The 27,896-nt window shown below is 41.4% G+C and overlaps 1 protein-coding gene across 2 annotated transcripts; it reads right to left on the bottom strand.

The window, feature by feature from the left end:
- Positions 1–18: 18 nt before the first annotated feature.
- On the bottom strand, positions 19–27,896 carry CHST7 (carbohydrate sulfotransferase 7). Of its 2 annotated transcripts, none has more exons than XM_019717415.3 (2): positions 26,188–27,895; positions 19–650 (listed from the first exon to the last, which is right to left on the bottom strand). In XM_019717415.3, exon 1 carries the CDS (start codon positions 27,679–27,681, stop codon positions 26,221–26,223), a length of 1,461 nt encoding a protein of 486 aa, XP_019572974.2. In that variant the 5' UTR covers positions 27,682–27,895; the 3' UTR covers positions 19–650; positions 26,188–26,220. The 2 variants fall into 2 exon arrangements, with proteins under 2 accessions (XP_019572974.2, XP_074180135.1); XM_074324034.2 differs by lacking the exon at positions 19–650 and adding an exon at positions 15,549–16,285 and having other exon boundaries at positions 26,188–27,896.

The following is a 27,896-nucleotide window of genomic DNA, read 5'->3' as shown; positions in this document are numbered from 1 at the left end:
AAAACAAAACAAAACAAATCCTGTCATTAGCATGACTCTGGAGTCATTTAATAATATAATTACAAAAATACCAGATATAACAATTTAAAAGCAAAATTTGTTTCTATTCATTAGAGTTTTTCCACCCCAGGGAGAGAAATTACTTTTTAAAAATTGGTTCAGAGGCAAGGGTGAAGTAAACTATTTGAAGAAGATGAATCAGCTTTGAAAGATTACCACTCAGACCTTTTATTGAATAATAAGTAACTTAATCAAGATACACAGGACTGCACTTGGCCCTTATTCACATTGATGTTTTGTCCAGACACCTGCTGATGGGAAATGGTACCAAATCATGTCTCTTCTTTGTTGTGAGGACACCTTGTTGAAATGGCTCCAGCAGAGGCAGGTTCAGGCTGGGAACTAAAGCTCTTCTTACTTTATTAGCATAATTATCCACATTGCACTGTCACTTCCTTAGTGGAAACTTTGTCTCAACCAATGTGTTGGTCATTATTTAGTAAGATCATGACATTCCTGCTCTGCAGAACTGCACAGCAGTTGGTACCAAATCAAGTCCTGGTCTCTGACAGTGTGATAGATTGCTTCCACAGCGCAGCTTCTCCAGTGCTGAGGCAACATGCTGAGTGCCCTGGTTCATGGTGACTGACCTGGAAGGGAAGGAACAAAGGATGTTTGAACTTCAGAACACAGAAATCCACAGACAGAAAGCCTGCTGAGCCCTGATGATGTAAGGCCTCTTAAATATGAAACCTTTAATCTTCCTTATCTAAGCTGCATTATCCAATGCTGGAAATCCATACCAAACCAGTATCTATCATTTCTGCTTTGTGAAGACAGGCCAGGAAAAAATATGATGCAAGAGTTGTTTGGTGAGAATAAAGGCAGGAAAAAGATGGGGGTACCTTTGTCAGTACCGTGTTTCCCGAAAATAAGACCTAACCGGAAACTAAGCATGATTTTTCAGGATGCTCGTAATATAAAATAAGCCCTACTGCATTTCCCCCAAAATAAGACCGGGTCTTATATTAATTTTTGCTCCAAAAGATGCATTAGGGCTTATTTTATATTACGAGCATCCTGAAAAATCATGTTACGGCTTAGTTTCCAGTTAGGTCTTATTTTTGGGGAAACATGGTATGAATGTGCTTTCTGCAGCTGCTGCTATAGGGTACCTGTCCAAGAGAATAGAACTTTCTGAGACCTGCTGGGTAGAGTAGGGGTTAGAGCTGAGATTAAAGCTGTCCCTCTAGGCACAAACCATGGAACTCTCCATCCTTCACTTGTGTACTGGTTCACATGTGCAAAATAAATCATGCCAACAATTGGCTGTTCTGTACAACTGTATATAAGCAATGAGTCCTTCCTCTGAACTTTTTTCTTCTTTCATTAAAACATATTGCTTGTGTCATAGTGTGGGAGCAGCAGAGAGTGTACTGACTCTTGGTATGTTAGTACTAGTTCTGCTACTGGTTTCTTGTGATCCTTCCTCTGATCCTGGATGTGTGCCAAATTTGACATGATTTTATTTATTTATTTATTATTTATTTATTTATTTATTTAATTTTTTTTATTGGGGAAGGGGTACAGGACTTTATTGGGGAACAGTGTGTACTTCCAGGCTTTTTTTCCAAGTCAAGTTGTTGTCCTTTCAGTCTTAGTTGTGGAGGGCGCAGCTCAGCTCCAGGTCCAGTTGCCGTTGCTAGTTGCAGGGGGCACAGCCCACCATCCCTTGTGGGAGTTGAACCAGCAACCTTGTGGTTGAGAGGATGCGCTCCAACCAACTGAGCCATCCAGGAGCTCAGCGGCAGCTCAGCGGCAGCTCAGCTCAAGGTGCCATATTCAATCATAGTTGCAGGGGGCGCTGCCCACCATCCCTTGCAGGACTCGAGGAATTGAACTGGCAACCTTGTGGTTGAGAGCCCACTGGCCCATGTGGGAATTGAACCGGCAGCCTTCGGAGTTAGGAGCATGGAGCTCTAACCGCCTGAGCCACCGGGCCGGCCCCGACATTATTTTCTAATGTGGTGAAACAGTCCATCACCTTAATAGAACTACTGATGCAGCATTTGGAAATGAGCACTTCAACGTGATTAAAAGGTACAATAAAGATTCACATTCAGCATTAAGGAAAAGCTAATTTCATAAAGACCTTTATGAACTTTTAGAATTCTATTAGTAGAGGTTATTTACATAAAAAACAGCCACCATGTCAAATTTCAGTATAATTTAGTGTAATAAAAACCAGTTTCCAGATGGGCTAACTCTGGTTCCGGATAAGATAGAGTAAATATATTTCTCCTTATTCCTCCCACAAAGTGTAACTGAAATCCCCAAACGTGATATATAAAGCAAAATAAGAATCTGAAGGGTGGGGAGAAGAAGGTGGACTGACTAGAAATCTTGGGAAATGAGGAACAACATAGCTGTGAGTTCCCTTTGCCTCCTCTACATCCTGGAATGGGTGTTAAAGAAGCCAGCAGGCCAGAAATTCCAGTGGTCACAGATCAAAAAGCCTCAAGAAAAGCCTGTTATCTCTAGCCAAAAGGCAGGAACAGGGCCAGCGTAGAAAAACAGAAACCAAGCACCACAGAAATAATCCCCCCTCCTATCAGTAGAGGCCTAGTGGGAAGCCAGAACTTCTGGACTACCATCCCCACCTGGCAGTAACCAGGTGCCACCCCCTTCCTCCACCAGTGCAGTGTCAGTGGAGACCTGCTAAAATAGAAGATTTAAATAAAATTCAGAGAGTAATAACATATGTTCAAATGTTCAGGATACAATGAAAACATTACCTGTCAAACCAAGAACCAGGGAAATTTCAACTTGAATGAGAAAAGACAACTGACATGTCAACTGAAATGAAAGAGAGAGTGAAATTATCTGGAAAGGCTTTTAAGCCACTATCATAAAAATGCTTCAACTAGCAATTATGAACACACTTGAAAAAAATAATTTCTTGGCAAGTAAATATAAAAAAGAACCAAATGGAAATGTTAGAATTGTAAAATACAATAACCAAAATTTAAAAAGCTCACTGGACAGGCTAAATGGCAGAATAGAGATGACAGAGCAAAGAATTAGTGAATTTGAAAACAGAACTATAGAAATTACCCCATCTGAGCAACAGAGAGAAGATAGAGTAAAAAAAGATAATAAATGATCTGTTCATTTCATCCAAGTTCAGAAAAAGGGAAAACAGATTGAGGAAGAGAATTTGTTGCCAATATAACGGCTGTAAAAGAACTGCTAAGAAAGTTCTTCCAACAGAAAGGAAATGATAGAAGAAGGAAACTTGATGCATTACTAATGAAAAAAGAACAAGAGAAAGGATAAAATAGGAGTAAATTTAATAGACTATTCTCCTGAGTTTAAAAATATTTGATAGTTGAGGTAAAAATTTTTACATTGTATGACATGGTTCTCAATATATACTGTGTTTCCCCGAAAATAAGACCCAGCTAGACCCTCAGCTCTAAGAATGCATCTTTTCAAGCAAAAATTAATATAAGATCTGGTCTTATTTTAATATAATACCAGATATAATATAATATAATATAACATAACATAACATAATATAATATAATACTGGGTCTTATATTAATTTTTGCTCCAAAAGACGCATTAGAGCTGATGGTCTGGCTAGGTCTTATTTTGGGGGAAGCAAGGTAGAGAGAAAATATTGTAAGAGACTTATAAAGGGGACAAGATAAAGTAATCCAAATGGACATAAAGTTTCCACACTTCACTTGAGGTAGTAAAATGTTGAGAGCAGTAGATTGTGATTAGTTGCACATGCATAATCAAAATAAACCACTAAAATAAGCATGCAAAGTTATACATTGAAAAACACTGCATATTCAATAATGTTGTATTCAATAATAGTGTAATAACTATGTATGTAACAGGTAGGTACTAGACTAGTTCGGAGAACCACTTCATAAGTTATATAAATGTCTAATCACTATGCTGTACACCTGAAACTAATGTAAAATAATACTGAATGTCAACAGTAATTAAAAAAAACAAATCAAAATGAAATTCTAAAAAATGTTCAAGTAACCCTCAAGAAGGCACAAAAGAGAAACAGGAGCAAAAAAACAGAGGGAACAAATAGATCAAGTTTAAAAATGGCAAAAGAAATCTCTAGGCCCAGATACTTTCAATGGAGAATTCTACCAAACATTTAAAGTAGAATTAACACCAATTCTACACAGTCTCTTTCATAAAATTATGAGGATATTATTACCCTGATACCAAAATCAGACTAGGTATAAAAAAAGAAAACGACTGACCAATATCCCTCATGAACTTACTTACAAAAATCCCCAACAAAGTATAAAAAAATCAAATTCAACAATATATGAAAAGATTTAAGTAATGAGTAAGTGGGTTTATTTTAGGGTGCAAGGCTGGTTCGACATTCAATAATTAATCCATGTAATCTACCATATTAACAGGCTAAGGAAGAAAGCAACACATGATCAAATCAATTGATGCCAAACAGGAATTTAACAAAATTTAACACTCATTCATGATAAAAATTCTCAGCACACTAGGAATAGAGGAAACTGCCTTTATTTGATTTTAAAAATCTACATAAACCTACATCTTACCTCATTCATTATGGCGACAGACTGAATGCTTTCCCTCTAAGATCAGGGAGAAGACAAAGATGTCTGCCCTTAACGATTCGTATTCAATATAGTACTAGAAGTCCTGGCCAATGAAAGAACACAAGAAAAGGAAATATTGTCTGTGTCTGTGAGTTTTTGTTTCTCATTTGTTTGTCTTGTTCTTTTGTTGTTTTATAGTTTAGTGGTTACCAGAGGGTAAGGGGGGAGGGGAGTGGGAGATGAGGGTAAGGGGGATCAAATATATGGTGATGGAAAGAGATATGACTCTGGGTGGTGAACACACAATGGGATTTATAGATGATGTAATACAGAATTGTACACCTGGAATCTATGTAATTTTACTAACAATTGTCACCCCAATAAATTATAAAAAAAAGAAAAGGAAATAAAAGTCATACTGATTGGAAAGGAAGATGTAAAACTGTCCCTGTTTGCAAATGATAATGATTATATACATGGAAAATCCCATAAATCCCTCCTAGAACTAATAAGTGAAGTCAGAAAGTTTTCAGGATACAAGATCAATATTTAAAAATCAATTTTATTTACATATACTAGAAATGAACATCTTGAAACCAAATTTTAAAGCTTGTACTATTTACAGTTATTCAAAATAAATTAAATACTTAGGTATAAATCTAATAAAACAAGTAAAGGACTTGTACACTAAAAACTACAGAACACTAATAAAAGAAATCAAACAGGATGTAAATCAGTAGACATAAATATGTTTATCAATTAGAAGACTCACCATAGTATAGATGTTAATTTTCCCCAAATTGATCTATAGGTTTAACAAAATTTCTATCAAAGTCCATCAATGCCTTTTGTAGATATAGACAAGCTTATTCTAAAATTTACATGGAAAGGCAAAGAAACTAGAATAGCTAACACCTTTTTGGAAAGAATAAAGGTGGAATAATCACTCCACTCAATGGTAAGCTACATCTAAGTACATTAATCAAAACAGTGTGGTATTGGTGGAGGGACAGATGCACAGATCAAAGGAGAAGAAAAAGCCTAAAAATAGACATACATATGTGTACTGCTAACTGATTGTTGACAAAAGTGGAAAAGCAGTTCATTAGAAGAAGACCAGTCTTTTGAATAAATGGTGCTGGAGTGGTTAGACATCTGCAGGCAAAAAAATAAACCTTGACCCAAGCCTCACACTTTATACAAAAATTAACTCAAACTGAAGCATGGAATTACATATAGATAAGCTTATACTAAAATTTATAAAGAAAGGCAAAATAAACAAATATAAAACGTTACAAGAAAACATAGGGGTAGGATGGGGTGGAATATGTGACTATAAAGATATTATAAAGCACAAAAGAGATTCTTTGTGCTGACAGAATAGTTCTGTATCTCGATTGTGATGGTGTTAACACATATCTATATGTGATGAAATTACAGATCTATGCATTCAAATACACTCAAAATTAGCACATGTAAAAACTGTTGACAACTAAGGTCTGTAGATTGCACCAATGTCAATTTCCTGCTGTTGATATTGATCTATGTATAAGATGTTACCATTGAGGGAAGCTGGGTGAAGGGTAAAGGGTACACTGGAGACCTCTCTGTACTGTTTTTGCAACTTCCTGTGTGTCTATAATTATTTAAAAATAAAAAAAAATTTTCTGTCACTGTTTCTTTGTGCACTGTGTTCAGCTCTCCATTTGGGTTGTTTTAAAGACCTGGAAACAGCTTGGCAGTAACTCAGGGTGGTTTTCTGTCCATGACTAACCAAGTGCTAAATGTCTGGTATACCATGTGCCAACAAACGTTTATGGAGATACTACCAGTCTAACCTCTGGACCCATAAGCACTCTTTACATCCTTTAATTAAAAATCTTCTTTAAAATGTTTTTAACTTACCTGGAAAGCTGCTTTTCACTCAAGTTCAATTTTTTTTAAATCAAATCACTGGCAACACAAGGTGGGAAGGGAGGAGAGACAGGAGCTCTGAAAGATCTATTACTACCTCTGTGGTATTTGAAGAGCTGTTCTGAAGTCCTGCTAATCATGCCTGGGCAGCCCGCAGTGTATAGGCGGCAACCTCACAAGGCCCTTCCTTTCTTCACACTAGAAATGGGTTCCCATCATCCTGTTTCTGTCTCTAGTTTCTGAGTGTCACTGAACCAGGATAGGGATGCTCATACACCTTCCAGTCCTGACTTACACATCCATGGAGCCTGTAGCCCCAAGTAGACTCTAAAAAACTATCAGCAAATTTCCTACCATTTTTCAATATGCTTTTTTGTTGTGTTTAAAACATAAACATGTCCATGCATTCCTAGTGTGATGTTTCCCAAAATTCCGAAGTCCCCACTGTCTTGGACATAGGATAAGAATTAAATTCACTCCAAACCCCACTCTTCTTAATACTATAGGGACCTATCCAGTTGGAGCTATGGAGTATTCAACTTTGGGTGTGTATTTAAAAACCAAACACTCAATTTATCATCCACCTACAGTGAAGAATTAAATTTTAAGCTACTAAATTTCTTGGTTAAAATTTCCACTTACCCAGAGTTGGGGGAGAATGAAAATGTTTGTTACTGCCTGAACAACCTGAAATGAGTGTAGACCCTTCTGGTCATTCCTAAGTCAAAAGTATTTAAAGACCTATTCTGTGTGATAATAGAAAACAGATAATTTAAAAACTGCCTTAGCACAACAATTTCCAGAATTAAAGAGATTTCTGTATACCAATGTTTTGTGAAGCATGTATAAAATTAAATATGTGGCATTGAAGTGTGAAGTCATTGCTTAATACTCAATTCAGAAATTTGCTTGCACTTTTAAAAAATGGATTGTTTACTTAATGATTCAAAGTCATACTCCAATGAATGGGGTGTGTTATAGCCTTTGCTACAGTTCCCCTGAGTATTTAAATGACCAGTGGGCCTTACATGCAGCTGGTTGACCTACAAATAGCTTCACTGCCATCAAAGGGAAACTTCTTTCCGGGTTAAGGAGGCTGGACTGCGATTGCATGCAGTTGACCCCGGCTGAGCCTCCAGGGCTACAGCGGAATAACTCAGGAAGACACACTCTTTGCATTTTAATCATACTTTTTCAGCTGCGATGGGGGAGGAGGAAGAATCAACTTCCTGCTGACTTTAAAGTTTGAGAACAGAAGGTTCAACCAAATGAACTTGCAGCTCTGCCTCTTTCAGTGGCCTTCCTGTCCACTTTCAAGTTGGGTGCTGAGCCCTGGGCTTCCCAACTGGATCTGAGAACTTGCACAAACACCTCGCTTCCCTCCTTGAATCGCGCTTGTAGATTTTTACCCACCCTTTTTCAAGGTTTTCTTGGTTTCACCTCCGGAAGTATGCGCCTGTTCCCGCCCACTCACTTGTGCCAGGTGCAGTGTCTTGGGTTTACCACCAAAAGTGACTTCCCAGATGCTAAAAGTTGGTGCTGGGACTTGGCACTTGGGCTGAGGGATCTGAGATTTCCGGGTATTCAGCAGGTCCTGTTATCACTGGTGAATTACTTTCCAGTCCATTGTAATAGCCTTCCTCCTGGACCCACTCCAGAACAAATGGGCTGAGGACAGCGTTAGTCTCCTTTTCAATGGCAACGTTTTCTTTCTTTCTTTTTTTTTGATAGTTAAAATGTATGTATATTTTTAATTTACTTGGTATACAGTGTTAAATTAGTTTCTGATGTAGAATGTAGTGATTCGATTTTTTTAAATGATTTTTACTAAATATATAGCTATTAATAATATACAATGTTATATTAGTTTCAGCTGTACACCATAGTTATTGAACATTTATATACCTAAAGAAGTGATCACCATGATAAGTCCAGCAACTATCTGACAACATACCACGCTATCACATTATTATTGACTATATTCCCTGTGCTGTACATTACATCCCCATGACTTATTTATTTTACACCTGGAACATTGAACCTCTTATTCTTCTTTATCTTCCCTCCTATTTAATTTTTCAATTACAGTTGACATTCAATATGATTTTATATTAATTTCAGATGTACAGCATAGTGGTTAGACATGTATATAATTTAAGAAGTGATCCCTCTGACTAGTTTAGTACCCACCTAGTATTATACACATTTATTACCATATCATTGACTACATTCCTTATGCTTCACTTTATATCCCCATGACTATTTTGTAACTACTAATCTGTACTTCTTAATCGCTTCACCTTTTTTACCCTGCTCCCCAACCCACTCCCATCTATCATCCCAACAAATCCAGTACCCATCTGACACCATAAATAGTTATTACAATATTATTGACTATATTTCTTATGCTATACCCTATATCCCCATGACTACTTTGTAACAACCAATTTGTACTTCTTAATCCCTTCCCATTTTTTCACCCATATCCCCAAGCCACCTCCCATCTGGCAACCATCAAAATTTTCTCTGTATCTATGATTTTGTTTCTGTTTTGTTTGTTAATTTTATTCTTTAGATTCCACATATAAGCAAAATCACATTGTGTCTGTCTTTCTCTGTCTGATATACTCCACTCAGCACGATACCCCCCAGGTTGATCCATGCCACTGCAGATGGCAAGAACCTCTTTCCTTCCATGGCTGAGCAACATTCCATTGTATATATGTTCCACCTCTTCTTTATCCATTCATCTTTTGATGGACACCCAGGCTGCCTCCACATCTTAGCCATTGTAAACAGTGCTGTAATGAACATATGGATGCTCACATCTCCTCGAATTAGTATTTTTGGTTTCTTTGGATAAATACCCTGAAGTGGGATTACTGGATCCTTCATTGTCTCTTCTTATAGTCTGTTTCAAGGTGTATTTTGGCTGTATAAGTGTTGCTACCCCAGCTTTTTTTCCCATTTATTTCCATTTTCATAAAATATCTTTTTCCATCTCTTTACTTTCAGTCTTTGTGGGTCTTTCCATTTGAAGTGAGTCTCTTGTAGGCAGTATATGTAGGGTTTTGTCTTCTTATCCATTCAGCCACCCTATGTCTTTTGATTGGAGCATTTAATCCATTTACATTGAAAGTAATTGTTGATACACGTAGATATGTAGCTATTTTATTATTCATAATGCTGATTTTTTTTTTCCATCTTAAAGAAGTCCCTCTAACATTCCTTGTAATACTGGTTTGGTGGTGATTGACTCCTTTAGCTTTTGTCTTATCTGGGAAGCTCTTTATCTGTCCTTTGATTCTAAATGATAGCTATGCTTGGTAGAGTATTCTTGATTGTAGGTCTTTGCTTTTCATCACTTTGAATGTTTTGTGCCAATCCTTTCTGGCCTGCAAAGTTTCTGTTGAAAAATCAGTTATTAGTCTTATGGGAGCTCCCTTGTAGGTAACTAACTGCTTTTCTCTTGCTGCTTTTAAGATTCTCTCTCTATCTTTAACCTTTGCCATTTTAATTATGATGTGCCTTGGTGTGGGCCTGTTTGGGTTCATCATGTCTGTGACCCTCTGTGCTTCCTGGGCTTGTATGTCTATTTGCTTTACCAGGTTAGGAAAGTTTTCAGTCATTATTTCTTCCAATAGGTTCTCAATCTCTTGCTTTCTCTCTTCTCCTTTTGGTACCCCTATGATGCAAATGTTGTTAAGCTTGATGTTGTCCCAGATGTCTCTTAAACTGTTCTCCTTTTTTGGACTGTTTTCTCTTTTTGCTGTTCTGATTGGGTGTTTTCTGCTACCTTGTCTTCCAAATTGCTGATTCAATCCTCTGCTTCATCAGGTCTGCTGGTGATTCCTTCTAGTGCATCTTCATTTCAGTTATTATATTTTTCACTTCTGACTGTTTCCTTTTTATAGTTCGTTTCTATGTCCTTTTTAATGCTTGCTATCTCTCTGTTGAATTTTTCACTAAGTTCCTTGAGCATCCTTATAACCATTGTTTTGAACTCTGTCTCTGGTAGTTTGCTTGCCTCCATTTTGTTTAGTTCATTTTCTGGAGTTTTCTCCTGTTCTTTCATTTGGGACATATTTCTTTGTTTCCTCATTTTGGCTGCCTCTCTGTTTCTTTTTTTTTTCTCTTCAATGTACAGTGGTACCTTGGTTTTCGAATGTCTCCGTTGACAAACATTTCCGTTTACAAATGTCGTAAATTTTATGGATCTATGGTATCATTAGATAGTAAAATTCATGCTAAATTTGCAGTTTTAGGGGTTGATTTTAAAGGTCTGGTACAGATGAATCCATTTTGTGTTACTTTCTATGGGGAAACTGTGCCTCAGTTTTCAAACGTTTCAGAACTCAAACAGGTCTTTGGAATGGATTATGTTCGAAAACCGAGGTACCACTGTATTAGGTAGGGCTGTTATGTCTCCCACTCTTGGCTGGGTGGCCTTATATAGTAGGTATCCTGTGGGGCCCAGTGACATGATCTCTCTGGTCACTTGCTCCAGATGCTCCAGGAGTGTCCCTTGTGTGTGCCCTCCTGTTATAGTTGAGCCTTGATTGCTATTGGCATGTCAGTAGGTGGGATTGACCCTTAGGCTGAGTGGCTGTGGGGTTTGGCCAAATCCACAGCTTATGGGCTGCTGTGTTGGGGTCTTACCCCACTGAGTGGGATTCATCCCAGAGGCTCTGGTTCCTGTTGCGATCACCCTTTGTATGTGCCACTTGTGGGGCTAATTGGGTGGTGTTCTGCTGTGTCCGAAGCCAACCTCAAGTATGTTAGTTTTGAGGCCTCTTGGGAGGGGCTCTGGTGCAGGCTCAGGTAACCCACTGCCTGTGACTGTTCAGGGAGTACCTTTAGGAGCTACAAAGCAATCCGTGGTTGTTTGCTGCCTGTGCTAACCCTGGAGTCACGTGGGAGAGGCCACGCTGTGAACAGAGGATGGCTGCCACCAGTACTGGCCCTGGAGTTGCTCTGCAAAAAGCCAGGACACCCCACGGCCAGCTGCCATCTACCGGCTCACTTAAGGTTCAGCCACTGATAGAGCCTCGTATGATATGCAAGTTGGGTGAGGCAGAGTCTCAGGGAGTCATTAGAATGGAAAGAGCTGTGGTCACCATGTTAATGTAAATCCTGGTTTCGTGTCAGTACTGACCCTAGATCTATTCACCAAAAGTCTCAGAGCACACTGAGGCCAGTTGCTGCCTGCCGGGGGCCTGCCAGACTCTGTTAGTTTTCCAAGAGTGCCATGTGGGCAGGACTGGCTGCTCATGGAGAAAGTGCCTGTGGTGTTGGGGGAGTTGGGTGGGGCGGGGTCCCAGTGAGTTAGCAGGGCAGAGCTGTGGAGCTCACCAGGCCAATCAGATTCAGATTTGGCTATGGTGGAGGCAGGCTCAACACAGGAAAGATGGTGCCTGGCTGCAGGCTGCACAGGAGTAGGATCTCACACAGGGAAAATGTTGACTGTCCTCCAGTCCTCCCCCAAAGCCACATACCTCAGTCTGCACCCCCGTTTGTCTCTGAGGCCCCCTGAGTCACCATGCCTCTGTTAGAGCCCAAGGTGAGTGCCTGCAAGAGAGTGAGTCTGTGTGTGGGTGGTTTAAGAGGATGTCTGGGTTTCCTGCAGCCTTCCATCATCCTGGATGGTCAGAATCCCCACTGTTTTTCATAGCCAGATGTTGTTGGGGCTCCTCCTCCTGGCACCAGTACTCCAAGCTGGGGAGCCTGCTGTGGGAGGCTGGGGCCCTTCGCTCCTCTGGGGGGAACCTCCATGGTCAAGATATCCCTCTTGATTCTCAGCGCCACACAGAGGTTTGGGGCCCGTTCCATGAGTCTGTCCCTCCTACCAGTCTCGACGTGATTTCTTTATATTTTTAGTCATAGGACTTCCATTCAGCTAGACTTCAGGTGGTTCTCCAGGTTGATTGTTCTATAATTTAGTTGTAATTTTAATGTGTTCATGAAAGGTCACAGGCATAGTGTTTAGCTACTCTGCCATCTTGGAACTGTCGGCAACATTTTCTTATAGGGTCTTCTGCCAGCATCCAACCCTGGAACCACCCTCTGTGGATGTTGCCATCTAAGCTTATCTGTTAACCTGGGTTAAGCTTTCTTAACCTTTTTGTTTTGACCTCCAATCATCAGTGAAACGCAGTGCCAAGGAAAACAGAAATGGCTGACAATGTTTACAAGAATACAGCCATTTAGTTATTGATTTTTTTCTTGAAAAAAAGGGGGAGCTTCTTAAGGATAATGTTAAAATAATACTTGAAATACCAGAAATATAAAAAACGCAAGAAAACATTCCTTCACTGTGACTGTAAGGCAAAATGTAATAGGAAACATTTAGTTTGCTAATCTAACTGCACCACCCCCGTAGCCTGGAAATGTATTTTAAACATCATAAATCATTTTCGTACTTTCAATCTGAAAAATTAAGTGGAAATAGCAGGGGTTGTCAGGATACTTGCAATAGTCAATAATATAATAGTTTTAGTTGTATTTAATACTTGAAACAACTCTTGCTTCAGGGAAAAACAGGGATTGAGTGCACACACACACACACACACACACACACACACACACCTCCTGTCTGGGGAGTGCAGGGAGTGATTAGGGGAGAAGTCACATGCCTAGACCGGGGCAGCCATGCAGAGAGCTGAGACGCCCCTCTACCCTACACCCTGCCAACAACGGGAGGAAAAGACCTACTTTTCTGTTCCAGAATTCAGAGTAAAATCTCAATCCATGCAAGTCATTAGTTAAGCCCCAGAGTCAGCTAGTGCAAAATTTAAATGGCCATTGTATTTCCCCAAAACAATAAAATAATAATGTTTCCAATTTTATCATACCCAGCCCCAACTGAAAATTTCCCAAGTTTTTGAGCTCACTTGAGAACAAAATGAATGCATTCCAAACCAGTATTAATAAAACTTGGAAACAGCTGAGTTCGCCTACTTGACTTTTGTTTTTTCCTTTCATTGAACTGTTCTGAGACATAATTTTAATTGGCATACATAATTGCTTTTGTAAGTAAGGTCATTCCCAAGTCAAATAAAGGAACTGAGTCAGTACTTTGTAATATATATTTGACCACCCACCTGCAGATGTTTGTCATCTACCAAGTGGGAATGGCAGGAGTTAGTAGGGACATGGGGCTGGGAAGTGACCAAAGCTTGCACCTGCCACTCAGGCAGCCCTTTGACCTCCAGTGGGGCTATCAGCCAATGGAGTGACTGAGATGGGGTGGGGGGCACAAGGGCTGCCCTCATCAGCTTTAGGATTCACAGGTTAGGATGACTGGTCAGTGTACAGTTTGTGTGTTAGCCATAGTCTAGCCTGTCACTTCAGGTAGCTCTCCCTGCAGAGCGAGGTGCTGTGTCTGTTCTGCCCTTTTCTAGCCCTGTAAACAGGCTGGTGGGGATCAAATGACCCATGGCTGAGAGTAGTTTTATGTTGGCACAGGACTATGGGGCATGTAAACCAGTCCTTCCGTGGGTCCTGTTGGATTGCCAGAGATTGCCATACTTAGGAGCAGGATATGGATTTTTCCTGAGGTCAAAACTCTTTCTCTTCCCCTTTGACTGTTGAGGAATAAAAATAGAATTAATGTAAAAGGCATTCAATCATGCTAAGAGTTTTGTTGTTATTTGGGTGTGTATGTTTAATTTCAGCCAACCATCTGGTTTTTTTTGTTTTGTTTTTTTTGCAAAATAGTTCCCTTTGCGATTCCTAGCTTGGAGTAGGGGGGGTTGGGGGGGTAGTACACAGAAAGGGAACAACATGTAATTTTTTGTTGTTTACAGAACCTGAAAAATGTGTTGTTTCCCTTTATTACATCCCTGTTGGTGACATCCTTTATTAGAGCAAGAGACAGCATCTGCTTTTATTGCTTCTAAAAATCTGTCCATTTAACATATGCCAGCTCTAGGCTGTTTCAAAGGAAGTCCTATTTTTAAAACATTATCTTGATCTTAGTATTTTTGGCTTACTGTTCCCATACCCTCGCCGAAGCAGTAATGCATCCTTTTTGGTAAAGTCTGGTCTCAGTCATGGGGAAAGTGTCTTTGAAGCTCTCAGACATTTTCCCCTAATGTTCACCTTATCTGCATGTATGTGAGGACTGCTTCAGTTAGCCTCCCAGTTCATGCTGGGGGCTGCTCATAACTCTTCAGTTCATCATCTTTACAAAAGAACTCGCAGACTTGCACCCCTGCCTATTTCCCATACCTTACAAATGTCTCTGTAATATTCCGACTTTCAGTTAGGCTGTTTTCTCTGCTTCCAGTCTGCTGGTTACCATGCCCAAACAATCCTAATCACACAATAGTAATTTCTCCAAACCATCCCGCCTAGGCATTTGGATTTCAGGTCAGATTTGAGGCTTCTTGATGCCAGGGCCTAGAGATTGCCCAGGGCCCTCACAATTCTCCTTTTAACACTCCTGCCTGACGGTAATGCTTAACAGAAAGAGCTTCCATTTCATGAGTAAAAACATGTCGACCTCAGTGGCTATTTTTAGCATGTGACTCTTCAGGGGAGGAGATTCTGCTCATTCCAAACATCGCCAACATTGAAGTCAAACATGGTGGTCGTGGTTGTTGTCGTCTTTTACAGCCTCTTAATCCCTAATTTAAAAATGTCCACTATCAGCTGATGCTCCAATTTCTTCTCAGTATCTAGCATGACAGTCTTTAATGTGAACAAGGCCAGTTGCAGAAGTGTCAGACACGGATGCTGGCTTGGTGCCTGTGGACTGAGGGGGACAGAGAGCAAGACTGGAGGCCCCCATTCTCACAAAGACATCACTGAGCTCTGCAACTTTTCTCTTATTGAAACTGCTTCCTCTTCCGCTCCCAAACAGTTCACTTCCCTGTGTTATTGAATTTGGGCCAGCACTGTTTCTTAGTCCCTACTGTTCTTCTATACTGCACCTAAGCAGAAATGCTTCTTTCAATAGAGCAAGTTCCTTGGGTTCCACCAGAAAGCAAGAGGATTAGGAGCCAGGAGTCCGCACACAGAGAGAAAGGTTCATTTATTAGTCACCTTGTTTGACTGGAGCATCAGACACAAAAAACCAAGGCCAGTTTAGCATTTTTAGTTTCATTCTTTTCCGTGCTGCTCATGCTGAGAGCAGTCTGGGAAAAGGCGTACTGAGGAATTTTAAGCCAGCTGCTTATAAATGTTGTTTTAAAAGCATCATTCCCAACTATTTCTATTACATTTGTATTAATAGGAAGAAAATCTCTGGCCAGACTAAAAAACCTCTCTGAAAACCTTCTGAATCCTGCCTCTACAACTGCAGATGGGTACTTCTGCCCTCCCCCAGACTACAAAGAGGGCTCTCATGAGCACAGACAAAATGTATGAAGAGTTAAACCTTATTTTAAATCAGCATATTCCCCAGTGGTAGTGTCCTGAAATAGTTGAAGTTCGAGTCAATGGTACAAGCCACTGTAATAGTACCAGAAGGCCATCTTAACAAGAAGCTTGCTAAAACCTGACATCATGTGTCAGTATCGTTTTAAAAACAAACGATCATTTTTATTTCAAAATGTATCCAGTCCTTCAAATGAATCACAGAAGTGACACTTTACGAATACATGTGGACTGCAGAAGGGCTAAGAAGTTGATGTCAACTTGGCATCCCAGTTCCCACAACCTGAGATACGAGGCCATCATGCAATGTCTGATGAACTGTAGGGGCAGAGAGAGCCAGGACTCTGGAAAAGAGGATTTTCCACCCATCAGACTACCTAAGATGAAAAAAATAGATGAAATCCATGTTGTTGAAAGTCTAGGAAACAGACACTCCAAGAAACAGCTGATGGGAGTGAAAGTTAGTGTAACTTTAAAGACCTTTATTTCTCAAAATGTACAAAGCATATACCCTTTGCTACATAAGAGCACCCTGGTTATATCTCAATTTTTAAAATTTTAGGAAATTAAAAAGATTTAATTACAAGAAGGCTACATATTTCTGTTTGAATTTGCACAAAGCATTTCTAGACATATGTCATAAGAAATGTAGTGGTTGCTTGTAGGAAGTGATACTGGTAGGCATTTTATATTTTCCTATACTTTTGAAAATTTTTTTTTTACCACATGCTTATATTATTTCTAAAAAATTTTTTGAAAACACTAGTTTCAAAATAAACAGCACCTGATTTTAATCCTCTGGCTGTGTTGTCCTTGACAATTACTCAACCTCTCTGAGCTTTTTTCACCATCCATAAAATGTTGATAATATCTACCTCATAAAGCTAAGATAGGGACTAACTCAGATAACAGGCAAGTAACGCAGTGCACAAAACAGGAACTCAATAAATGTCACCGCCCCTTAAGCACCAAGAAGCCTTGGAAATCCTCTTAATTCAACCACTTCTTCTTATTAATAAGAAAACTAAAGCCAAAAGGCTTATAGACTTGCCCAAGATCAATCAAGTAGTAACCAGGAGAGCCAGGCCCTTATGCCTGACTTCCTGTGCCCTAATATAAAAACTGATTTCATATGAACCAAGGAATAACTCTATTACTACCTCATAGCCACACCTCCCTATGCAGGACCAGCCTCCTCCTGACCCGCTCAGCAGACTTAAAAAATATCGATTTTTCCTAAATACCAAATCCACCATCAACTGAAGGGGTCCTATCTGGGAAGGCAACCCCAAGAGGGAGCTCCAAGAATGTCTTGATCAAAGCAGCACTAACCTCACACGGCAGCAATAAGGATTTGGATGTGGATGTGTTTTTAACAATTGTTTGCACCTTACTGCAGCCCTGCCACTCAGGTATCTATGTGTGTACACACACACACACACACACACACACACACACACACACACACTTTCCTAATTTCTAGCCCTCTGCACCCACATAGACGTACAATTGGGAATTTAATCAAATTTTATTGAATGAGAAATTCTATGTATGAACAATGTTTAACGAATGCCCGTTCTTTAGAGTCTGTGTTTAAACAACAGATTCTCCTTTCAGTGATATTTATACATAAGCCATTTGGACATAGTATCCTAACTAAAATGGAATGACTTTCAAAATGCTTTGTGAGGGATTTGGTGGTGGCTAGTCATTTATTTTTCTTTCTTTTATTTTAAGTTTATTGGGGTGACAATTGTTAGTAAAATTACATAGATTTCAGGTGTACAATTCTGTATTACATCATCTATAAATCCCATTGTGTGTTCACCACCCAGAGTCAGTTCTCCTTCCATCACCATATATTTGTTCCCCCTTACCCTCATCTCCCACCCCCCACCCCCTTATCCTCTGGTAACCACTAAACTATTGTCTGTGTCTATGAGTTTCTGTTTCTCATTTGTTTGCCTTGTTCTTTTGTTGTTTTTGGTTTATATACCACATATCAGTGAATTCATATGGTTCTCTGCTTTTTCTGTCTGACTTATTTCGCTCAGCATTACTCTCTCAAGATCCATCCATGTTGTCACAAATGTTCCTATATCATCTTTTCTTACTGCCAAATAGTATTCCATTGTGTATATATACTGCAACTTCTTTATCCATTCATCTATCGAAGGGCATTTTGGTTGTTTCCATGTCTTGGCCACCGTAAACAAAGCTGCAATGAACATTGGAGCACACGTGTCTTTATGTATAAATGTTTTCAGATTTTTTGGGTAGATACCCAGGAGAGGGATTGCTGGGTCATTTGGTAATTCTATTCGTAATTTTTTGAGGAACCTCCACACTGCCTTCCATAGCAGCTGCACCAGTTTGCATTCCCACCAACAGTGTATGAAGGTTCCTTTTTCTCCACAGCCTCTCCAACACTTGTTACTATTTGTCTTGTTGATGATAGCCATTCTGACTGGGGTGAGGTGATATCTCATTGTGGTTTTTATTTGTATTTCTCTGATGATTAGTGATGTTGAGCATTTTTTCATATGTCTATTTGCCATTTGTATGTCCTATTTGGAGAAACGTCTCTTCAGGTCCTCTGCCCATTATTCAACTGGGTTGTTTGTTGTTTTGTTGTTGAGTTGCATGAGTTTCTTGTATATTTTGGATATTAGCCCCTTATCGGAGGCACTGTTTGCAAAAATCTTCTCCCATTCAGTTGGTTGCCTCTTTATTTTGTCAATAGTTTCTTTTGCTGTGCAGAAGCTTTTAAGTTTCATATAGTCCCATTCATTTATTTTAGCTTTTACTTCCCTTGCTTTTGGAGTCAAATTCATGAAATGCTCTTTGAATCCAAGGTCCATAATTTTAGTACCTATGTTTTCTTCTATGCAGTTTATTGCGTCAGGTCTTATGCTTAAGTCTTTGATCCGTTTTGAATTAATTTTGGTACATGGTGACAGATAGCAGTCCAGTTTCATTCTTTTGCACGTGGCTATCCAAATCTCCCAGCACCATTTATTGAAGAGGCTGTCTTTCCTCCATTGCATGTTTTTTGCTTCTTTGTCAAAAATTGTCTGTCCATATTTATGTGGTTTTATTTCTGGGTTCTCAATTCTATTCCATTGGTCTATGTGTCTATTTTTCTGCCAATACCATGTTGTTTTGATTATTGTAGCCCTGTAGTACAACCTAAAGTCAGGGAGTGCGATACCTCTAGTATTGTTCTTTTTTCTTAAGATTGCTTTGGCTATTCGGGGTCTTTTGTGATTCCAAAAAAATCTGATGATTTTCTGTTCTATTTCTTTAAAAAATGCCATTGGGATTTTGAAGGGGATTGCATTAAATCTGCATATTGCTTTGGGTAATATGGCCATTTTAACTATGTTGATTCTTCCAATCCATAAGCACCGAATGTCTTTCCATTTCTTTGTGTCTTCTTCAATTTCTTTTAAAAATGTCTTATAGTTTTTAGAATATAGGTCTTTCACATCCTTAGTTAAGTTTATTCCTAGGTATTTTATTCTTTTTGCTGCAATTGCAAAAGGAATTGTTTTTTGTATTTCTTTTTCTGAGATTTCATTGTTAGTATATACTATATAGGAATGCAATGGACTTTTGCACGTTGATTTTGTAGCCGGCAACTTTACTGTATTCGTTGATTGTTTCTAATAGCTTTTTGGTGGAGTCTTTAGGATTTTCTATATATAGCATCATGTCATCTGCAAAGAGTGACAATTCAACTTCTTCATTTCCAATTTGGGTGCCTTTTATTTCTTTCTCTTGCCTGATTGTTCTGGCAAGAACTTCCAAAACTATGTTGAAAAGCAGAGGTGATAGGGGACAGCCCTGTCGTGTTCCTGAACGTAGAGTTAAGGGCTTCAGTTTTTAACCATTAATTATGAGATTAGCTGAGGGTTTGCCATATATGGACTTTATTATGTTAAGGTATTTTCCTTCTATACCTATTTTATTAAGTGTTTTAATCGTAAATGGATGTTGTATCTTTCAAATGCTTTTTCTGCATCAATTGATATAATCATATGATTTTTGTCCTCTATTTTGTTTATGTGATGTATCACATTGATGGATTTGCAGATGTTGAACCATCCTTGTGCCTTTGGGATGAACCCCACTTGGTCATGATGAATAATCTTTTTAATGCATTGTTATATTCGATTTGCTAGAATTTTGTTTAGGATTTTTGCATCTGTATTCATCAGAGATATTGGTCTGTAGTTTTCTTTTTTTGTGATGTCCTTACCAGATTTCGGTATCAGGGTAATATTGGCCTCATAAAATGAGTTAGGGAGTACTGTCTCTTCTTCAATTTTTTGGAAGAGTCTGAGCAGAATTGGTATTAGATCCTCTTTGAAGATTTGGTAGAATTCACTAGTGAAGCCATCTGGTCCCGGACTTTTGCTTTTGGGAAGGTTTTGGATGACTGATTCAATTTCGTTACTGGTGATCGGTCTGTTTAGGTTTTCCAGTTCTTCATGGTTCAGCCTTGGAAGGCTATATGTTTCTAAGAACTTGTCCATTTCTTCTAGGTTATTGAATTTGGTAGCATATAGTCCTTCATAGTATTCTTGGAAGATCCTTTGTGTTTCTGTAGTGCCCGTGATAACTTACCCGTTTTAATTTCTGATTTTGTTAATTAGTGTCTTCTCTCTTTTTATCTGAGTGAGTCTAGCCAAGGGTTTGTCAATTTTGTTAATCTTTTCAAAGAACCAGCTCTTTGTCACATTAATTTTTGTATTGTCTTTTTGTTCTCTATTTCGTTTAGTTCTGCTCTGATTTTTGTTATTTCCTTTATTCTGCTGACCTTGGGTTTCATTTGTTCTTCTTTTTCTAGGTCTTTAAGGTGTAACATGAGGTTATTTATTTGGGATTTTTCTTGTTTCTTGAGATAGGCGTGTAATGATATAAATTTCCCTCTTAAAACTGCTTTTGCTGCATCCCAAAAATCTTGGTTGGATGTATTTTCATTGTCATTTGTTTCTATGTATCTTTTGAGCTCACCTCTAATTTCTTCTTTGATAGGGTCATTCTTTAAAAGCATGTTGTTTAATTTCCATGTATTTTTTTTTTCCTGCTTTCTTTTTTCAGTTTGTATCCAATTTCAAAGTCTTGTGATCAGAGACTATGCTTGGCATGATTTCAATCTTCTTAAATTTGCTGAGACTGATTTTATGTCCCCATATATGGTCTATCCTTGAGAATGTTCCATGTGCACTAGAAAAAAAAGTATAGTCTGATGTTTTAGGATGAAGTGCTCTATATATGTCAATTATGTCCATTTCATCTAATGTGTCATTCAGGGCTGCTATTTCATTATTTACTTTCTGTTTGGATGATCTATCCATAGCTGTCAATGATGTATTTAAGTCCGCTAGTATAATTGTGTTTTGGTCAATTTCTCCATTTAGTTCTGTTAGTAGTTGCTTGGTGTATTTCGGTGCTCCCTGATTGGGGGAATAAATATTGATGACTGTTATGTCTTCTTGTTGTACAGCCCCCTTTACCATTATGAAATGTCCATCTTTGTCTCTTATTACCGTTTTCACCTTGAAGTCTGTTTCATCTGATATCAGTATCACTACATCTGATTTTCTCTGGATACCATTTGCTTGGAGTGTCAATTTCCACCCTTTCATTTTGAGTCTATGCTTGTCCTTGTAGCTGAGATGTGTCTTTTAGAGACAGCATATGGTTGGGTTTAGTTTTTTGATCCAATCTGCTACTCTGTGCCTTTTTATTGGTGAGTTCAGTCCATTTACATTTAGGGTGATTATTGGTATTTGAGGATTTCCTGTCACTCTATCTTTAGTTTTCTGGTAAGGCTGTGTCTCCATTGTGTCTTTGCCTTTTTGTTGTTGTCTATTATTTCTGTGTGGTGGTATTCTATGATGTTTCCCTCTGTTTCTTCTTTTATTATAGTATATATTTCAGTTCTGGATTTTTTTTTTGAGTGGTTACCCTTAAGTTTATGGAAAAGAAAGTTTGATATTTAGAGTATTCCATTTTCTTCAGCATGCTTACTTTCTCCATTCCCATATTGCAGTTCAGGCCTTTACTCTCCCCCTTTTTGAGTTTTGGTTGCCACAAATTGTCCCTGTTGATGGTGGTCGAATAGCTTCCTTTAGTATTTCTTGTAGTGCAGGTTGTGTATTAGAAAATCCCCTCAGCTTCTGTATGTCTGGAAAGATCTTTATTCCTCCTTCATATCTAAAGGATATCTTTGCTGGATATATTATTCTTGGCTCATAATTTCTCTCTTTCAATAGTTTGAATATTTGGTTCCTCTCCCTCCTGGCTTGTAGAGTTTCTGCTGAAAAATCTGATGATAATCTAATGGGCTTTCCTTTGTAGGTTACCGTCTTCTTTTCCCTGGCTGCCTTGAGGATTCTTTCTTTGTCGTTGATTTTAGACAGCTTCAATACAATGTGCCTTGGAGAAGGCCTGTTGGGATTGAGGTAACTAGGTGTTCTATTTGCTTCTTGGATTCGAGGGTCCAGTTCTGTCCACAAGTTTGGGAAGTTCTCATCAACAATTTGTTTGAATATATTCTCTGTTCCCTTCTCTCTTTCTTCTCCTTCTGGTATGCCCATTATTCTGATATTGCTCTTTCTGATGGAGTCAGTCATTTCTTTCTCTGTTTGGATGATTTCCTTGGAAAGAAAGCTTTCTGACTGTTGGGGCTTTGGTTGTAGTACACTTAACTTCTTTCCTAATTACATTTAAATGGTCCATCTATCTTGTCAGGAACAAGGGCCAAGATGTCTTAAATGCCTACAGGAATGAAATCATGGGTCCTACCAAGGGCAGAGGTCAAAGGGAGAAATGCTTAAAAGACAGGACAGCATATCAGTCTGTTCGGAACAGTAGTGGACAGTGTACAATGATGGATTATTAGATAAGGAGTATAGACAACAAAGCCTTTGAAGGAAAGTGAGAGGGTGATAAATGGAGCCATGAATAATTTAAGACGTTTACCCCTTTCCATATTAATACCATATATCTGCTTGGAATTTCAGAGTTCCAAGTTCATTCACATAAATTATTGTGGCAGCCAGTTCAGTGCTCATTAACAGCCATTTAGTCCCCATCTTGTTCCAGTGGCAATGGCTCAACTCAGGGGATGAATCATGACTGGTCCAAATCAGTGGTCCTCAACTTTGGCTGTACAGTACAGTCACCTGGAGAGCTTTTAAAATATCTCAACGCCTGTACCCCACCCAGGACCAATTACATCACAATGTCTGGGGGTGGAACTCAGGTATTGACATTAAAAACAAAAGCTCCTCAGGTGGATGTAATGTGTTCTAAGCCAATGATGACGATCCCAGTCCCTTTCACTAATTTTTGGGCTAGGGTAGGCCGTGCGACCCAGTCAGTTCTAGTCAGTGAGATACCAAAGGAAGTTGGCAGTGGGTAGGGAGTTCTGGGACAGGTTTTATAACCAGGTTGAAGGAAACAGAGACACATAAGGGAAAATTCCTCCACCCCTTACTTGCTAACCAGATTCCTTTGTTTCTGCATTTTAACAACCCTGAGTAGTTGTGTGAGGAAGTGATGCCTGTGGCTGAGGCTATCATCTTGTGAAAGTGGGAAGATAAGCTGGTGAATGAACTCCAAGAAAATGTAAAAGATGGAAAGGGCCTGGGCGTTGGTGACTTGGTTCAGGATGCTGAGGTCCCTACCCAGCCCTTAAAATGTATGCTGACTCCCTCCCTGTCAAATCCTGGTTGTCAGGTATGAATCATCCAGAAGTTACTCAGGTCAATTCGCATGTAGCCCCTCTTCACTGCTGAGCTGAGGGTGTGCTCAGATGCCCTGGGCGAAGGACAGCCACGGGGAGGATGGCTGGAAGTTCACTGGCTTTCTTGTATAGGTGCTGTTGGCATCTCAGCAATATTTTATTGATTTGTTCAGTGGTTGGAACATATTAGTAATAAATCTTAGTCTGTTTCCTACCCCAGACTAGCCTATAAGCCCGCTGGGTGCCAAAGGTGCTGCCAGGGGACACTAAGGAGGGCCAGGTAAGGGTGTGTCACAATGGAGAGATTATGAGCACTGGGGTCGAACACCAATGCTGCTCTACCCTCACCAGCTGAGATGTGACTTCAGGCAAATTATTTGACTTCTCTGAGTCTTGCATTCCTCATCTGTAAAATTGATAATATATCAAAATAATGATGTATATACAATGTCTAACTCAATGCATGGCACATCAGGATCCCTTCCCTTCCCTAGAGTGTGACAGACTTTTAGAAACTCATCAGTAGGTCAATAATGTTATTTTTCCAGGAACAAGGAATGCAAGCACTTTAGTAAATCTACTGGCTGGTGGTGGTGACATGGTAAGTGTCCAATAATTCCAGCAAAAATGTGGGAGGAAGGGCTTAGTCACCAAAGTATGGAAGAGCATAAAGCTGGCTCCCAGATGTCCCTGCAGCCATGCAGAGGAAACCCCGTTGGCCTTCCAAATACCAGCACCAGGGTCTTCCCCTGTAGTCATCCTCACAGATTCTAACTTCCTAGAGGACAAAGACTTGTCCTCTAACCCGCCTCCCTATTCTCTTTCTTACCTCATCCCAGTCAGCACTCAATAACTGTTAGTAAAAATAGGGAAAAAACTAAAGTCTCTGGGAGATTGTCAGTTCTTAAATCCATAAAATGCTGCAGCATTTGCCCTGGAGAGGCAGTCCCTCTGGCCTGAAGGAGAGTTAGGGACCATTATGATACCTATATTTGTAAATACAGGATTAACAGATGAAAGGATGTTTTTGTTGAGATGTGACAAGTCACCCTGTGCCTTACCTTCCTTTACTATGGAAATCAGGAAGGAACACAGACTTCCTAAGCAGTTACAGAAACTGACCAAGAAAACCACTTAATCACTGGGAGAAAAAAATCAGCCAGCTTCCGCAATCTCTCTGAAACCCTGGCTCTATTAACAACAGAATCCATCTTCATTAACATCTTCAACTTTGCCCTCAGAGCTTCATCCCCGGGGAATAGTGAATTACACTATAAAATAATGAATGGAAACTTAAGTAATTTCCACCCGCCTGGCACTGCTTTTCCTCCTCCTCTGGACTGCACATTGCAGAAAGCTGCACCCTTCCAACTCACACACAATTTGGGGAAACACATCCCCAGGCTGCTAACTAGACTCCTAAGGTCAGCATTATGCAAAATAAACTCTTCCCTCAGCCGAACGTGCAGGCCATACACTGATGCAGACACTGAACACATTTTGAGATCATTTAAGCCCATATCTCAGGATATATGCTTTACAGAGAAAGAAGAACAACAACAAAAATGGGGGACATTTTTTTGTAAAAAAATGTCTTTTTACAAAATTTCTGCAGTCTCAGCCAAAAGCTCCTACTGCCAATCTAAGATTCCATCTCTCAAATGGATGGGGTGAAGTGGGGAAAGCCCAGCTCTGAGATCTGGTCAGCAGTAGAGGAAGCTGACCAGGCAGCTTTTGGGATCTGATGTAAACGGGATATGGTCAAATATCCTGCAAACGGGGGGAGGCGCCACATGAGCCAGGGGAAAAGCTAAGTCCATTCTACACTACTGCACCAGAGTCGGAGACACACACATGTGCAAAACCTTTTGTAAGAGAGGCCTGCCTATGCTTGTATGCTTGGGAACTCAGAAGGAAAGCCCTGGAGTCTGTCCATCAGAGAGACAGGGGCAGAGAAGAAATATAAAAAAGATTAGGGGGAGGTAGGATAAGAGTCAATAATTTTCCACCAATCTCTGCTTTTGACTTTCTCTGTGCCTGCAAACATTGGTGCAAAAAGTTTGCCCATAGGACAGACTGGCGTCAAGATAAAGTCATAATCAACCTCAAATGATCTCCGAAATTCTATGCTTTTGATGTCAATTCCCACTCTCAAGTTCCATTAAGACTTTCAAACCTTCTCTACTCTCCGCAGACCTCTTATACGCTTCTTCCCTCTCCCGCTTCCCCAATTCTCAACAGAGGGATGACCTTACCTCCTACTTCACAGAGAGGACTGGAAGTGGGGAGACCCGGGTTTTGCCTCAGGCATATTTAACCTCTCTCATCTCAGCCCTGAGGAGGCAGGTGACTAAGCTGGAGATCTCAGTGACTCTCCCAAATTCTACCAGCAGCGCTTTCCCACCGCTTGGATCTATTCTGACAGGGTGAGATTTGGGACAGCATCACCCCCTCCCCATGCAGGCTGGTCCAAGCTCCCCAAGACCCTTTTCTGCCCCATCCCGCCCGGGGAGAGCTTACCCGGATCCGCCCCCCGGGAAGCGGGTGTGGGGTCTACGTGGCGCTGTCGTTCTCCATGTCCAGCAGCGTCTCCTTGTCCACCGGCTCGGCGTCACCCTCCTCTCCGCTGCGAGGGTAGGCCAACAAACGCATGGCCGGAGCACAGGCGGCCTCCACCTGGCGCACCTGCTCTCGGCTCAGGCGCTCACGCCAGGCGTGCACAGCCTCTCGGGCATCGCGAGCGGACAGGTGGAAGGGCCGGTCCGCGCCATACGCCGCGCCTCGCGTCATGTTCAGCGCGAAGGTGTCGAGGGCGGCCACTGCTCGCAGTCCAGCGAAGCGCAGCAGACGGCGCAGCTGGGCGCGCGGCTGCCGCACCAGGTCCTCGTAGCGCAGCCTCAGGTAGCGGCGCCGTAGCCAGGTGGGAGCCCCGCGCGCGAAGAGCAGGTCGCGCAGCCAGGCTTCGCAGATCACCTCGAGCGCGCCGGTCAGGAAGAAGTCTGTGCGTGGTACACCCGGCAGCGCGCGGGACGGGCCGCCAGGGCGAGCGCCCACGCCGTGCGCCAGCAACACGCGGTGGAAGCGGTCGCCCCTCTGGCGGGTGCGCAGCACTTGGATGCTCTCGCGCAGCAGCCCCTGCCTGGACTTCAGGCGAGAGTTGTGCACTGCTCGTGGGTCGCGGAAAAGCTGCACCACCTTCAGGTTGAGGCCGGGGTCACGCAGCAGGGGCACCAGCACACCCAGATCGAGGAGGCGCACGTCCTTGATGACCACCACCGGGTACTTGCGGCACTCGGCCTCCAGGGCGCGCAGAGCCACCGGTGGGCAGCTGCGCTCGCAGGCGGCGTCCTCGACGAGGCCGACCTCGGCTCGGGTACTGGCCGCTCCGGGGCACAGGGGCGGCGAGCAGATGACCTTGTTGGTTCGCCAGCGAAAGAGGGTAGCCGTGGTGAGATTGGCCGTGCCCGGGGCGCGCGCAGCTGGGTCCCCCGGCGGCGCATAGAGCTGCAACACCGAGAAGTCACAGCGGAAAAGTGAGCGCAGCATGTCGCGCAGCGCGCCCTGTAGGCTTTCGGCGTCTCCCGGATACAGAGCCTGCCAGAGATGCCACATGGGCTCGTACAAGTAGAAAACGTCTGGGTGCTGATTAAAAAGCTCGCCCAGGAACGATGAGCCGGTGCGCCAGGTGGCATGCACGTAGATGTGCTGCTTCTCACCAGACACCGACTCCCTGACGGCGCTGCTGAGGTTGCCCGGTGCCCAGGAGGACTGGCCCGCACCCTCGTCGGCGGCGGACCGCGCCTCTGCCCCCTGCTCACGCTCTCCCGCCGCCGCCGCCTCCAGGCTCCACACTCCCAGGCTGCGCTGTAGGCCTGGGCAGTGCCCGGCTGCCTTGTCCGCGTCACGACCGCCGTCCAGTACCGAGGGGACGAGCAGCAGCATCAGTGTGTACAGCACCAACAGCAGTGCAAACTTGCAGTACTCTCGGCGCCGCCGCCGCCGGCCCTTCATCATTCACCGCCCCCCTCCCAGAGCGGGTGGGGCACTTGTCCTCTCCCCTTCCTCAGAAATCCCGTCCTGAGTTCGCTTCTTCGGTTTCTTTGGGCCACTCTGCGCTGGTCGGAGTGGAGCCAAAAGGGCTGTGCATCCACAAGGGGAAACTGGGAGGCGGTGGTGCTAGTGGAGGCGTCCCTGCAGTCTCTAAGCTCAGCTGCTGGAGAGTCCCCTAT

Source organism: Rhinolophus sinicus, chromosome 18 (assembly GCF_057876585.1).
Source record: "Rhinolophus sinicus isolate RSI-liver-muscle chromosome 18, RSI-T2T, whole genome shotgun sequence".
In the NCBI taxonomy this organism is placed as follows: Eukaryota; Metazoa; Chordata; class Mammalia; order Chiroptera; family Rhinolophidae; genus Rhinolophus; species Rhinolophus sinicus.
The sequence above is the reverse complement of the archived record's forward strand: the minus strand, read 5'-3'. Positions and strand labels throughout refer to the sequence as shown.